Raw genomic sequence first — 16919 nt, 5'->3', positions numbered from 1 at the left:
GTCTGATCCAAAATGGGGACATTGCAGCCAATTTTGGGCCCCAATCCTTGAGAAAGCCCCAAATTTTGGGGTAATTGCCAACAACTGAAGTTTGATCCAAAATGCCCCAAATTTGGGGGAGATAATGATCCTCTCCTGATTGCAGATAGGAGTCAGGCCAGGCAAGAGAGGCAGGCCAGACAGGCGGGGTAGGCAGGGCAGGTAGGAGAGGTGGGAGCAAGCAGGAGAGGCGAGATAGGAGAGATGTGCAAGTGAGAGAGGCAGGAGAGGCGAGAGTCGCGCGACTGAACAGGCGACGTCAGACCAACGAGCCACGCTTGTTCAAATGATTTCTTTTTAGAAAAAAGGTCCACTGTTGGAACGATTGTTCTAAACAAGGAACAAACCTGGAATGGCTAGGGAATGGCCCGAAACGAGAGAGGGAATGGGTTGGAACGTTTTGCCAGCGTTTCTTGGGCTCGGACCTCCCGGAACGTGTTAATCCGTTTCTATGTGCCAGAATGGGCATCCCTTGTCTCTATGACTCTAACCTCAGTTACACCTCACATGTGCAAGCCTTACTTAACCATGAGATTAAAAATTAATCCACATGTTAAGTGAGGTTTCAAAATACATGTCCTCATGATAGAAACATTGTGGATTAGATGCGGAGAGAAAAATGATTGTGGAGAGAGAGAGAGAGAGAGAGAGAGAGAGAGAGAGAGAGAGAGAGAGAGAGAATTATGTCTTTGGGAGGGATTGATCACGTGATATGTCTTTTGGCAGGTATTGAGCAACTGGAGAGAGAGGGAGAAACAAAGTAGGAAAGCATGTTGGGCAGAACGTTTGTTCGGACAAATAGGATGTGTCCAGTAGAGACACAATTGTCGGGCTCATGATACTTGATGAGATGGGACAGAGGGCCGTCACCAGTTGGAAAAGGTTGACATTTTTGTCGTAGGGGGTGGGAAAGTCGATTCCAACATATTAACGTGGAAGACAAGCCATCTATGAGATATGCGTGGTTAAATTTGCTTTAGCCGTGTATGGATTTCTTTCTTGGGAAGAAAGAAGGACCAAATAACATTTCTAATCTTTCTTTTGAAAGGATTCTAAAAATTAATCTATGCTTTTGTCTGACCAAAGTGGCCCCCCTTGCTTGTGCACAAAAAAAAGAAGTGATTGAATAGATTTGCATCAAATGTAATCTGTTTTCAATTGTATACTCAAATGTGCCCTGTCTCTCTATGAATTTTGACCAGCACATACTCTTGTGTACTCATTCTATCTTTTTATTTTCTCTCCCCTAATACATTCTCTCTTATTATCATGGCTTTCCACAATGTAAGTCTAGGGAAGAACGTGAGAATGACAACACTTGAACTTAACCAGCTCGATCAATTATCACTATGAAAATTAGAAGAGAGAGAGAGAGAGAGAGAGAGAGAGAGAGAGAGAGGTCCACACCACGCTAAGAGGGAAACCGGCCCCTTCTCCTTTACAAGAATTTATTGAAACAAAACCATGGGCACCAAGTGCGTAAACCATATAGAAAATTTTGATTTGCTCCAATTCTAAAAATTAGGGTTTTAAAACTCTAATTCCTGCAAACTTAGGCAGCAAGCTGATTTTCTTCTTTAGTGCTTGGTTAGATCAAACTAAGTAGAAAATGCTTCTTGAATGAGAGATAGATAGAATAATACAAAACACGCGGTTGAAATTTCATCATGAGAGCTTATTTCAAATGAAGAGAGAGATATCTTATATATAGATGTGGACTTGGATGCTCAAAAGTGGAAAGTAGAGGCTACAAATGACACTTCACTTATCTCTTTAAAATGATGTGCCTTCTTTTAGATGCCACATGCTACTTTTCTAGAGAAAAAAGCTTCCAAACCTTCTACTAAAAAAAACTCTCAAATGGTTAAGAATTTGAGATAGTTACTAAAGACAAATTGTTCTTTGCAAAATTCCATCGCCTTTGGAACATAATTTCCATTTGAGTAACTTTTAAAAATAGTAACCTCCTAAATTTTAGGAGTCGCCAAATTTAGCTTTTAGAGAGCTTCATTATATAAGTTCATCAGTTCATCATTTGTTTCTTTGATCATGAGCATCTGGTTTTACTTTTTAAAACTACTCATTATATGGGTTTCTAGTCAATATAACTTAGTGTAAAAGTCTTAGTCATTTGAGCTTTCTGGTCAATCTGACCGTCCAACTAAACTTTTAATTTCTCGTGGGCATCTCATCAATGATGACCCAAGTATAACTATAGGGTATTCTCGCCATTGGCCATTCTTAAATAGAAATATGAACATTTAATCATGTTTTGAAACACTTAAATAATATAAATCGCCCTTCAAAGTACATGAGTATCAAATTAATTTGGAATCACTGAGCCAATATATCTTGGTAATAATTCATATACAAAAGGTTTGTTACACACGATGTATCTTTTTTCGATATACTTGTTGTCATTGAACCTCAACACATAGAGGATGCTCATTTGGCTTCTCCCGACGAAACCAAATACACGCATGGGTAATATCTTGAAGTTTTTTCTTCTTTTAAATCCAATAGAGATTCATTACTTGTGACAATTTTCCAAGCTTAAGTCATGGAAATTCAATGGCAAGTGGTTGAATTACGCTCTTTCCATTTTTGACTTGTGCTTGTAGCCACGAGAACATTGCCTCTTCAGTTTCTATCTGATCCGTTTAAAGGGGAGAAGGAATGTGACGAGATAAATATCGATTAATGGCTAGCCAAATGGATGGTATAATTTGATTTATATTAGTTCAATGATGCTTAGTGCATCAGATAAATAAAAATCATGTTACAAGGGAAGACGTAGGCGTAGTGGGTTGGACTGATTTTTAAACTGTTTTTTGAAAACGTTGTGTGACCAATGATCGAAATTGATTTAAAAATTATTTGAGTTGGATATCAAGAAGAAGAGCTTGGATGCCTCTACATAGGAGTTTAAAGAAAAGATCTGTTGTACAAAACAAAGGCCTTGGATGATCCTTAAGCATTGCTCTATACAAGATATATTTTCGAATTGCCTTTGAACTACCAGAATGAGGTGTTCAACAATCCACTTCATTTACTTGAGGATGTCTACAAGTATACAAAGAATTTTGATAATACTTTGGTTGCGAGTAGGAGGACCTAGTCAATAGTGCATCCCCATCAAGCTACCTCTATATGAATGACTTATTTCGTTCGTATCTTGAAAAATGGATAGTTGTTTTTCTTGATGACATTCTTATTTATAGCAAGTTGTTGGAGGAACATGTGAAACATTTGCATATGACTTACGTCTCTTAGGATGAGAATTGTTTGTAAAAGTATCAAGTGCAAATTTTTTTACACTTGTTTGTAAATGTGTCAAGTGTTAATTTTTCACACAGAGTTGTTATATCTTGGTTAGGTCATCTCGATTGATGGCATTTGGATTGAACTTGAAAAGGTGCAAATAGTGTTTAATTGGTCTATTCTTGGAATCATAAGGCAAGTTAAAAAAATTTAAAGTTTTGGTGGTTTTTTTCGAGAAGTTTATAAAGAACCTTTATTGCATGGCTGGTTTAATGTAGTTGAATGAAACATTCCGAATATTCAGCATAGTGATTATAGAAGAAACTGAGACAAGCTAATTACTCCTTTGGGATGTCTGGTGAGCATGATAGAATGGCAGCCGTGGAGAGTCATGAGGAGAGTTGTACTGCCTTATTGTTCTGTCATTGATGGTCTTAATGTTGCAGGTCAAGCCACCAAGATAGAGAAGCTTTGGAAAGATTGGAAGAGTGTTCTCAAAGACAGTTACTCTCATGGTTTGGAGTACTTGACCCCAGAGGCGAGTAACCTTGAACATTCGTATCAGAATAGCATTACACCTTCCTGTCATGTCACACCAACCTAACATACTTGTTCTTTGTTCAGATTGACCCTGAGGATAAATTTGTCATGGAAAATGATGGTCTATGGATTGAGAAGAAGTATCCAGATGTAAAATTTACGCCTGTTATTATTACTAGGAAGGGTGAAATTTTGAAGTAAATTTTGACTCTTTCGTAGATGGCAGAAGCTGTAGTGTAGTAACAAAATGGCCAATTTCCTCATTTGATCTTATTGTGGGCCAGCATAATTGCTGGATGTAAGTCTTATTATCACTAGTGATCCGCATTACTATTTGCTGAGAGGGGACTTGTACTATTATATTCCAGTCCTTGCTGAGAAATATGCAGACCTCCAGCTCTTCCTTTTAATGCATGATTTGGTGAGGGATTTTGAATTGGAAACATATAGAAATGAATGTATCTTATGGTTGAGAATATACAATGCCTAACAAATTGCTTATATTATAAATTGACAGTACCTTAAAGTAGACAGAGCCCATATATTAGCCTTCATTACTGAATTTTACTTTAGGGATGATATTAATAAATTCTTGAAACTGTAATGGCAAATTTAAACAATTCAGAATTTCTTTATCCGTAATACAAAAGCTTGCGATTTCTCCCTTTGTCAATTGATGTGGACGTGTATTTGACTATCCCATCTTTTACTTGCTTCATTTGGTATCCTTTTCTTATGTTTATTGTTTCTTGTAGTCAATTCACAAGTGCCAATTTGGCTCAAGAGCTTGGAAGAAGTAGAATGGGTGTTCTTAAATTTGTCAAACATTGCTCTTTGGCGTGGAAATTTGCCTAACAAGGATTTTACAACACAATGGTCTCAGCTTTTGCAAATCAAATCATAATTTTTCAAAGTATCCATATCTAGAATTGATTCAAAGATATAGAGCATGGCATGGAAACCAGCATTGTGGTCAAGCTCTCTTTGAAGCAACACAAAGTGTACCACATTGTTGTGCATCACCCTATTAGCTTGGGACTTAACATGTACAATTCATTTTTTTCATGCACTTGAAAGAGGGTCCAAGCACGTCTATCACTATACTATTGATAGTTGCAGTATATTGATATAAATAGCATTGCAAAAAGCATTCTGACATTAGGCTTAAATCGTATTTAGCAAAAGCGAGAGATGAGGTGTGGTGAGAAAGGTGGAGAGGGGGGCATGGACTTAACACAAGATGTGAGACAACAAAGGATCTTTTACAAGACACAAGACAACAAAGGAATAGAACACGGGTGTTGAACAAGGGAGAGCATACCAAAAATTTCTAGTTGTGATGTTTTAGTGCTTCTACAATTGGTTAGTTTGAGTTATTACCAACGTGTAACTCTAAAGAGGAGAGATACTTGATTGAAACACTAAATTGGACACTAGTGAGAAAATTGTCCCATAAATGCACCCCCCTAAGACAATTCACATGAAGTGCTTCCAAGTTCTCAACTCCCTTTCAACTATACCCACTTGTATATGCGTGGCTCATCTTTTGTTGCTTCAATTGTGCACTCCTACATCAATGAAGTGGTTGTAGGGATGAGCCATGAGTCCATGAATATAAGACAATTTCATATGACAAGGGATCACGACATATTCCAAGTTAGCTCTTATAAGTGTGTGCCTTGGTAACAGACAACACATTTGTGCTCTTACATTGAACCGGTTGTAGAGGTGATCCATCCCAATTGAGGAAATAATTTAGTGTAGTGGTTTATGGATATCATCATATTGTAGTTTAGGTATCCCAATCATAACCGTAGTAGTTTAGCGTGAGGAAAATTAAGGGCAATCTAGTTCTTCAAGGCTCTTTCGATACCTTGTGTCAATTGGCATGTAGATTTCATCCAAGAGCAAAGTTGAGCTACTCTGAATGAAACATTGTTTGTGACACGATGTGAACAACACAAAATCCAATTAATTATGTTTAAGCATGCTTGAACCATGTTCAAGCTCTAGAACATTGGCAAAAGGTAGGGCAAAAATTACAATCCATCATGAAAACTACCCCTTCCAAATGTGCTCCTCACTCATACCATGATTAATTTCTAGATTCTCCTCTTTGATGCAACAACCAACGTTGCAGTCCTCATTACCACATAAGCACCCCCTTAAAAATGCATGACAAAGTTGCCCCCCTTTCGACGATCACTATTGCCTACCATAGTTGGGATGCCATTGCCCTCCATTGCTTTCTCCCAATCTACCTCTTGCCATCCCACACTCTATGTCCTTGCTTGGCACTATGCCACTCGCTGCTCCTCCCCCATGTTTTGTCTTTGGCACCTAGTCACCAGGTATAGGACACCCCCTCCCCCTTCCTTTGAGGTTGCTTTTCCCTTGTTCTCAAAGGGTCCTTAGTGAAGACCCAGAATTGTAGTGGTTTATAGATATTATCATATTGTATTTCAGGCTTCCCAACCATAATCGTAGTGGTTTAGCATGACAAAAGATTAGGGCAAACTAAGTTTTCATGCTCTTCATTGACTTGTACTAGTTTGCATGTGGATTTCATTCAAGAGAAAAGTTGAGCTACTCTAAATGAAACATTATCAAAAAGATGTGACACCAAATCAAATTAATTATGGAAGCGCATAGTCATCTTTATGGACAATGTCTCACTTAAATACTTCTAGTCCCATCCCAAGTTGTCTGCCAAACAAGCCATATGGCTAGTTTTCTTGGCAAAATTTGACATGGAAATCAAACATAAGCTAGGAGTTAGTGAAGGAGGCCCTAGAGCATAATCAAGAAATGCACAAACTAATAGAAGTGAGACATGAGAAAATGCCACATGGTGTGTATACACTTGAAGAAGGAATCCTTATTATGGGAAAGCGATTGTACATCCCCAATAGTGTGGAGTTGATCATCCTACATGAAGTACATGATGGGAAACTAGGGGGACACAAAGGTCAAAGCAAGTCAGTAGTGGTCCTAAGGAAACAATTCTTCTAGCCAAACATAAAGGAGGAGGTTATAAACTATGTGAAGACTTGTCCCATGTGCTAGGTAGTGAAAGTTCCACGCACCAAATTGATTGGCTTACTTCTTCAACCAAGGCTAGTGCCAAGCCATCCATGGGACGTCATCATCATGGATTTTATTGTTGAACTCCTAGAATCCCATGGCTATACCATCATCTTTGTAGTGGTGGACCACTTTTCCAAGTAAGCACACTTTATAGTCGCCAAGCCACCATTGAATGCCACAGAGGTAGCTTATCTCTTCTTTACTCATGTCTTCAAGTTACATGTCCTACCCTTAGCCATTGTATCAAATCAAGATGGTGACTTCATGAGCAACATGTGGAAGGAACTCTTCAAGACTTTGGGCACAACTCAAATTTTCCTCATCCTTCCACCTAAACATAAATGGGCAAAAACCCAAAACCCCCCCCACCATGGGACGTCATCATCATGGATTTTATTAGTGAAAGTTCCACGCACCAAATTGATTGGCTTACTTCTTCAACCAAGGCTAGTGCCAAGTCATCCATGGGATGTCATCATAATGGGTTTTATTGTTGAACTCCTAGAATCCCATGGCTATACCATCATCTTTGTAGTGTGGACCACTTTTCCAAGTAAGCACACTTTATACTCGCCAAGCCACCATTGGATGCCACGGAGGTAGCTTATCTCTTCTTTACTCATGTCTTCAAGTTACATGGCCTATCTTTAGCCATTGTATCAAATCAAGATGGTCACTTCATGAGCGACATGTAGAAGGAACTCTTCATGACTCTGGACACAACTCAAAATTTCCTCATCCTTCCACCTAGAGATAGATGGGCAAAAACCAAACCCCCCCCCCCCCCCCCCCAACCGGTCCGCCAACCCACCCCTCGAAATAGTTGCTATTGCCCCCTCCCTTTGAGATAGCTTTCCACTGATTAATGATATCACTCTTAAAAGGTCACTAGTGAAGACCCATAATGTAAACACCTACTCTGACATTGGAACGCTCAATGAGTGTCCCCCTTCACATGCCTTGTGTGAGTCACTCTCAGCAAGGGAGTAGCTATTGTCCATTTGTGCCAAAAAAAGGGAACTAGAGGAGGCCACAATTTTTGGTAAGGTCGTAGTGCACTACTTCATGATTGGCTTCTTTCCACCCTGCACATTGGCACCATACATATTGCAGAGGGAGTGCTAATGGGTCAAGGCATCTTTATGGTCTGACACCTCAACGAAGGTAGCCTTGGAACTTGTTGGCAGCTTCCCCATAGTCTCCACGAAAGGCATCATTTACATGGTTCTGTGGTGGCAGTGGCTTCACAATTGAGAGCTTCAAGCTCCACAACATTCCCTCGTTATTTGGTTACCTTGCTTTTCTTAGAAGTTGTAGTTGAGTACCGACAATTGGTAGAGGATATCGGGTGCCTATTCGATATGGTCCTTTCCCCTTGCTTTGCTAATGCAATGATGACCACAGGGGTCCTAAAAATACGGGTGTTAGTGAAAGATATCAAGTAAATAGCCAAGTGTTTAGAGATCGAGGCTAGTAGGCACGCCTTTAGACAATAGATCATTGTGAAGGGTAGCTTGGTCAGTGCTTGGGATACCATAGTTTTGGGTACCAAGCCATGGAGTGTATCTACTTTGGAGCTAAGGCAACATAGTAGGCAGTTGTGTAGGTGGATGATGAGGGATTCATGAGGATTCAATGATGCTAGAGGGGGAGGCAACAGGAGTTAAATGTTGCCTACATGTGGCCATGTTGTCGCCAATGTTAAAATTTCCACCTCTTGTAGTGCTATTGGCTGTTGCCTCAACAAGACCATCGCCACCAACCTCAACCACTCTAGCAGCCAACACCACAACCCTGGCTCTTGCCTCCCATCTTGTAGCCATCATCAACAACAACATGACATGTATATGAAGCTTAAGGATGACATTTTCACAAATAATCGTATGCTTATGGAGAATTTACGAATTGAAAGTTGAGAAAGCCCTCAAGATGACTCTCATTGAGAGCTCGCAGTGCCAGGAAATGCAAGGAGGGAAGAACATCATGCATAGAGATTGGACTTATTTAGTGAGCACCCTTTTTTTTGTTTCTTACTTTTACCCCACCACCACTATGCATAACTTTCCCATTGCCATAACCTTTCCAACACTCTCCACATCCACCACTTACTCACCACAACAATGGCCTACTACCATAACCTCCTTACAAAAACTCCATCACCACCTCCCTTCCAAAAACCACCACCTCCTCTCACTCTCTTCACCACTCAACCCCTTAACCACACCAAAAAGCTCATCACCATGCACACCGCCCTTTCTCCCAACTAGATCCACCATACACCACCCACACAACTAGCCTTCTACCAACCTACTACCATAAGATCTCTCCACCCATACACCACCCCTGCCACATCCCTCTAAATGGCCACTTAATACCTCTTCCACCACCACTCTTTTATCCACTTATCCTCTCCATCCTCACATAAAGACATCAAACTTCCTCTCTACCACATCCTCCCACACCCTCTCAACATCTTCCCACCACACACCACCACCAAAATCAGCACCACGAGCGCAAAAGCATCAACCCCTCCACACCTCCCAATCTCCACCAATCCCTTTGTTGCTGTTGAGAAGGAACCACCGCCACCACTTGTTTCCATCAAGAACCACCGCCATAATTGACAAGGCCACCATTGCAAAGGAGTGCCGCCACCACCAAGAGCCACCACCTCTCATCCACTGCCAACAAATGTATTTTTCTATCAATGTGCTAAAATGAAATTTTATAATTCAATTGGGGGCATGCATCAATTGTGAGGAAGGAGTGGGGCATAAAATTGAATTGGTTGTAACTAAATCTATTATGGCAAGTGTTTGTTATGAAATTGCCCTTTTTGAGGTTGCATTTGTGCATTATAATATTGAAAATATTTCCTTGTAACCATCTTGTGAGCTGTCTACCACTTGTCCCATTAGAACTCATCAATTGGTAGAAACCCATTGATGGGAAAAAACTCATTAATGAGTGAGAAACTCATCGACGGTCGTCAACAAGATAGAAACTAATCAATAGGTGGAAAACTTGTCAAGAACAAGCACAAAGCTTGTCAATGAGTACAAAACTTGTTGATGAGATAAAATCTATTGATGTGGAGGAAAAACCATCAATGCCAAATTCATCAAACCCAACTCATCAATGCTAACTCACCAACACCAAGAAACTTGTCAACATCAAGAGACTTGTCAAGGTGCATGAGAGACTTACCACCAAAACCTATCAATGAAGAAATTGTCAACACAAAATCCGATGACTTGTCAATGCGCCAACTCATCAAGGCAGAACTAGTCAAGCTTGGAAACTTATCGATTGTTAGAAATGTGTCGATCACAAGAAACTTGTCAATGTGGGAAAACTTGTCAATGCCACCAAACCCATCGACACAAATTTATCAACATGGGGAAAACTCGTCAACACAAGACTCGTTGTCACCAAATGAAACTTGCCAATGCAAAACTCATGGATAGAACTAAACTTGTCAACATTGGGAAACTAGTCAATGTGAATGTGTCAATGCCAACGTGAAACCTACCAATGCCAAAAACTCACTGATGCTAAGAAACTTCTCAATCAGTACAAAACTTGTCAACACCACAAACTTGTCAACTAGAGAAAAACTCATCGAGGTTGGGTAACTTATAAATACCACAAAACTCATCAATGATAGGGAACCAAACATTAATTCTAATTGAAACTTATTGACTTGAACTTATCAGCACCAACTTATCAAGTGGGTAGAAGCCCATCAGCAGAAGGAAATTTGTCAACGATTGAGAAACTCATTAACAAGTAGAAACTTGTTGAAACCCATTAATGCAAAACTTATCAACACCAAACCAAATTTGTCGATGAAGGAAAACTCATCAACTGGGGAAAACTTATCTATGAAAAACTCATCAATGCAAAATTCATCAACATCGACCCAAAACCAAAACTTGTCAACAGTAACACATAACTCATTAATGTCAAAACAAATTGGTCAAATGTGTGAGAAATACGTCGACGACTAGAACTCATCAATTGTGAGAAACTCGTTGATAGTGCAAACTTATTGATAGTGAGAAATCTATGAATAGGGAAAGCTTGTCAATGGTGAGAAACTTAGCAATGCTAAAAGTTGATTAGCTATTAGAAACTCGTTGACATAGAAATAACGAGGGGTTTTCGACACAAACTTATCAAGAATCGTCAACATTAAAACATCTATCAACATGACAATCTGCCAATGTAAAATATAAATTTTATTTATTTAAAAAAGAGAAAAAAGAAAAAATAAGACCTTACAAAGGTAAATATTATATATATAATTTATTTTAATTTTTTAAAAATAAACTCTGAAGGCATTAAGGGAATGACTTAACAACATTGTAGGAAAACCTTGCCAATCATAAAGAGACTTGCAAAAACACATGTTGGAAGCTTGCATTGCCTAGAGGCTATGGTAGCACCTTGCTAGGAATTGTTGCATTAATTAATGAGCTTTGCCATATTAATTGTTTGCATCATCAACACATTTTTTTGGGAAACAGCAAAAATCCTGGTTGAGTACAAGCACACACCAAATAATTGTTATGTGCAAATTACATTGCTTGTGAAAATATACAAAAGCTTGGTTGAGCATAAGTCACATATGAGTTAAGTTGTCAATTGAAGAAAGAGTTAGAAAGAATTCTTGAAACCCATGAGAGTTGTAGGAAAAGGCATTAAATAAAGAAGGAAACCCCAAGACAACAACTACAACCAAGGCCAAAAGAAACTTGAGGTAGAACCTAAGGCATATCACTTGGTGAGATTAGCACAATGGACAAGGAAGCATTCTTCAAGGATGCACATGAGGAATTGAAAACTGCACTCTCAAAATTTTTAACTATAGCCAACAAGGACCTTAGTGAGGTGTCATACGTAGGATTAGAAGACCATTATAGTATTGTGGTTGGACAAAGCAAGGAAATGCTAAACAAGTTATTGGACTTGCACACCAACAAGACAAAGAGGACATGGAAAAGGAAATGAACAACATAAGGAGGTTGTTAGTAAACCACAATGTTCATGGGCCTCACATTAACTTGGTGATTACCTTAGTGCAACATAGATTGATTGATAACTCATTTGCTATACATGTTGGTACCCAACTGGCCAATATACTACTCATAGGAATAAGAGAAGCTCCCAACTCTAGGGACAAAACTAAGATTTTGCTAGTTGCCAAGGAGATAAACAAATACAGGGCAAGTGATGACCCATATAGCTTTATAGAGTAATTCAAATATGCATGTTAGGTGCACAACCTCATAGTTGATGACAAGAAGGCCCAAGCCTCTGGCTTGTGCTTGAATAACAAGGGCCAAAACTTGGTTCACGAGACTAGATTGAATGCATGGTAGGTAGGCTTATAGCTTTGGCCCTTGTTAGGTAGGTGCTCCAACACTTCAATAACAAGGGCCTACCTACCCATTTCATTAATGAAGTGTTGGAGCACCTACTCTCTACATTCCTAATCATTCACAAGAAGTCAGCTCCTTATTACCCTCAAGAAAATGGCCATTCCGAATCAATAAATAAATCCTTGTTCAACATAATGACAAAAATAGTATTGGGATTAAGGTTAGATTGGGACAACAAACTAATGGTAGTACTATAGGCATACTGCATTGCTTACAAGACGGAAACCCCTTTAATTCCTATAGTGTTCCTTATTCCTAGCATGTGTATTGTAGTACAAGAACATTGGGAAGGAAACAAGACCTACACCAAACGTCTTTCCAAATTGGAGTGGTTGACAGAAACCAAACACTTGGTTGTTCATGTGCTTGCCTCATGGAAAAATTTTGTAGGAAGGCATGGTTTGATAAACATGTGCAGCAAAAATCCTTTGAGCAAGGGAACTTGGTTCTTCTCTATTCACTAGAAGGGCACAAACTGAAGCTTAAATCCAAAAGGGTTGGGACCTCACCATTTCTAGGCCATTAGCAAAATGGGAAACACAGAGCTTGAAACTCTTAATAGGGAGGGAATCAGAAACTTCAATGGGAGCCGATCAAATAATATTATTTGTAGGTCATCCACAGTATGAGAACCCCACAACACCCCATGCCACCATAAAGGCCTAGAGCAAGGAAAGGAATCCCATACCATAAGGAAATATTGCATCATAGTAGGCCCTCCAAGTCCAAGTAGTCTCAATCAACAATCTAGATGAGGAGGAGGAGGACATCATCCCACTAGCGCATACTTGCGTCTCAAGCTTATAGCCACAAAAGAAATCCTAGTCGATGAGGGATCCAACTTCAACATCTTGCCTTATGAGTTTTAGCAACAACTAGGTCAACCCTCAGTACCATTTGATACAGGGCTAAATTTGTATGGAGGTTCCCCATACTCAATGTTAGGCAAGTGTAAGTTGATAGAATAATCAAGATAGAAAGTATCCCTATGCTTTTCTATGTTCTTCCTAATCAAAATGATGTAGGATGGGAAATTTTGATGGGGTGACCATTCAAGTAAAAAACCCAATATCAAATTGATTTCATAGAGCAACATATCCATATGCCTTTTCCCAAGGCTAAAATAATCTTTGCATTCAACAAGACAAACTTAATTGAAGAACAATTGAATTTAATCAAACCCAACCAATGTATGATGCTTGCAAAATAAACACAAAGTCAACCAAAAGAGCCATCCTTGGCCCAAAGCAAACACCTATTGCCCATCATAGTTTAGGAATTGCATAACAATGTACCATCCCTCACAAAATCATTACAAGAACTCACCATAAGCCCAACAAAGACAATTTACTAATCATGCAGGGCTACTATGAGGGTAGCCATATTTGGACCCCAAAATGAGCACAGAAGGCTCACCAACATGACCTCTACAAGCCTTGTAGACTGTAGCCAAAAAACAATCCAATCTATAAGCCATGGGTCCATGATGGCACATCTAGCTCTAACCAAACTATAAACCAGGAATGCAGACCCAAAGCTACCAACTATAGTTGTAAGCCCTTCCCCCTCACGTGCAAAAGTTATGATCAAAACACAAGCCCTTTAGAAGAAGTTGTCCTTGAAAATCATGGAGGAGGATAAAAAACATATGAATGACCATGAAGAGCATGTAGATAGCATCAAAGTAGTCATTGAAATGCAACCAATACCTAAACTCGAAGTGTCACCAACGAAGACTACTAACTAGCCAGATTAAAATCAATTGCCACTCGCTAATTGATATATCAAATGACATCTAAACTAGTTGGTGAGATCAATCTTCTAGTGGTTGGTTGTTTTTGAAACACTTGCTCGAGCCTACAAGATGATTGATTTAGGCATTGCCAATAAGCAAATGAAGGAGCTCGTATCCCCTTGGAAATCCACTTGATCTTATCTTTCACAAAAGCAAAGTTGTACAAAAACATATACTCACAACGCTTCCTGAGAAAACTGTTAAAGCTATGCATCTTACCTCGAACTGGGCATTGGTTACTAAAGCAAACAATCCTACCAAAGTCGTTGAGATCGAGCAAAAGTGTGATTCCAAAAGTCCATTCCTAAAAACCTAGTACGGTCACCACCTTCACATTTCCATCAATGGCAAGGGTTTAATGACCAATGTGAAACAACATTGTGTGATGAAAACTATGAAACATGACCTAACATATTGCAATAAAATTTCACCTTGTGCCATTTAGATTGCTCTCAATTTTCCACACCATTTTGAGGAGCTGGAGCAACACCCATTATTGGATAAGTTGTTTTTGGAGGAGGAACTTCATGTGGCAAGCCATCCAGAAGGCCCATATATGCTAACAAGCGTGGTGACCTATCTTTGCAAATTCCCATGCTAACCATTTGATTTAGATGCACTTGTAAAACTCTAGTTCAATCCAAAATTTTTAAAATGGTGGCTCCCTCAATCCACCAAATTAATCAATGCTTCTTAAAGCATGTGCATACACACTTGTATATATCATTTTTGCCTTTAACTTTGTACATTTCATTTTCAACTTTTAATTTGACTCCTTTTTAAAAAGAAGAAAAAAATTATAAGGGGATAAAACAAATGCCATACACATCAACAGCTAGGAAGCTATCCATTGCCATTCAGAGGGGTGGGTGGGGGTGGGGGGGGGGGGGGGGGGAGGAGACTATATTGGTAACCTTAGAGTGTGTATTAAAAACCCTAACAACATGGATTTGGATCAACCCAAAAAGACTTTTCTTGAGACCCGAAAAATAAAAATAAAAATTCACTTGATATCCTAACTTTGGATGGCTTGAAGCATGTAAAAAATGCAAAATAGAACTATGTTGTAATATCAAGTAATTGTGTTCTAGAATCATTTCATTTTAGTAATGTTGTCGACTACTTCCTCTTGTTCTTACAAATTGTTCCTGTTCAAATGTGTAGATCAAAACACCTCTCCTAGAAAAATGTCTACCCTTGAAATCCCTATCCAATGAACCTAAAATGAAAGAAAGAGTTGCCCTTAGTGATAAACACTTTGATAAATACAACTTGGAACCTACCTTGTGGAGCCTAAGGGACCTTAAATTTAGTCTTATAAAAATTTTTAAGGAGCCAGTAAACGACAACAAAATGCCAAGGGAACTTGTTGAGCATTGCGGACTGCAACTTTATGCAAAAGTATGTGGTGAACCAACTCATCTACACATAAATTTGCCTAGGAATATGAAACAACAGGAAAAACAGAAGATGACCACTAATTTTCCAATGTACAATAATAATGGAAAAATGAGAAAGAGTGTACACAACATAGCCTACTAGCAGTTGCCATTATAGATGAAGAGTTGGGTACAGTTGCACGAGTCCTTCGCCACATGTTCATTGAGAATAAACCTCATTCTTCTAGAACTAAAATGCCCAAACGCCTAATGAAAGACATTCTAATGATTAGATTGTGACTAGAGACCTAAATGCCTTATGGTTAAAAAGAGCTCATGAAGCCATCACAAAAGTACATCGTAAACTCTTCCATGCTCCTGATGCGAGTTCTTTGGATTACAAAAAAGTGATTATATGATTTGCAAGTGCACTAACTAGGGTAATGAATGTGGGATTGGGACTATCACTTGATGCACCACCTATCATAGGAATTGTTATACTTCTTGGAAGACCCATTATCCCTGGGGACACTACATAAGAACAATTGTAGGCTAGAAAGCTAAGAGAGTAGGAAAGAAAATAGAGAGAGGAAGCAAGGAAAAAAGAAAGAGAGCAAAGGGAGAAAGCTAAGAGAACCTAGAGAGAGCAAATTAAGAAAAGCCCAAGGGAACAAGAAGAATGAGAACAAAGAAGCCAGCCATCCAGTAGGGAGCAAAGTAGCCAATAACAGAAAAAGAGGGACAAAGATGAGAGCAAAGAAAGTTCACCCACCTTGAGATTTGAGAAAGGTGACACTCTTGAGGAGCAAGCAGCTTCATGAGTTGCCAAGAAGAGGACAAAAAGAGAAGCAAAAATCATGGAGGCCAAGATGAAGGAACACACAAAAAATGTTCAAATGGAAGTTGTCCAGTCCTTTTTGCTAAATAGAAGTAGGAAATGAGTTAGAAAATTGTTTAGCATATCCAAGCACTCATGAATGACTGAGAGGAAAGAAGGAAGCTCAAGTGAAGGGAAAGAAAGGCTCATGTATAGTTCTCAAATATTGGAATTAGGAATGTTCTAGAATGTTAGCTATTGGCTTGGCACATTATCTTCACCCTTAGCATGAATTTGGTCTAGACTTTTCCCCTTGTCTTGGGTGCTAGGGGCTGATCGGTCACTAGATGTAGCAGCTCTCTTTGAGAATCTAGAGCTAGCACTATCTTGAGTTAAGCTCTTGGATCTCCTCTCCTTGAGCTAGTCATCCACTCTTATGCCTTCATCGAAAACCCTAGCTAGGACGTCCCTCTGTAGGTTGGAGTTACTTACTAAGGCATTGTAAAGCTCTTTACATGTGGATTCCATTGATGAACACCATAGAGACCACTCATTCA

At 39.2% G+C, this 16919-nt stretch overlaps 1 protein-coding gene across 1 annotated transcript in view; it reads left to right on the top strand.

Annotated features, from left to right (window-relative positions):
* The window catches only part of LOC148038117 (uncharacterized), a 46529-nt gene extending 42253 nt beyond the window's left edge, over positions 1-4276 (top strand). Inside the window, exons 2-3 of the mRNA XM_087669147.1 lie at positions 3747-3838; positions 3925-4276. Of these exons, the coding sequence (XP_087525273.1) occupies positions 3747-3838; positions 3925-4041 (209 nt within the window). The 3' untranslated portion in view covers positions 4042-4276. The remainder of the gene's footprint in view (positions 1-3746; positions 3839-3924) is intronic.
* Positions 4277-16919: the final 12643 nt, after the last annotated feature.

The sequence above is a fragment of the Lygodium microphyllum genome, chromosome 3 (assembly GCF_053477565.2).
Source record: "Lygodium microphyllum isolate KBCC chromosome 3, Lygodium_microphyllum_v1.1.10, whole genome shotgun sequence".
NCBI classification, from domain to species: domain Eukaryota; kingdom Viridiplantae; phylum Streptophyta; class Polypodiopsida; order Schizaeales; family Lygodiaceae; genus Lygodium; species Lygodium microphyllum.
This window is presented reverse-complemented; position numbering and strand designations above follow the sequence as displayed.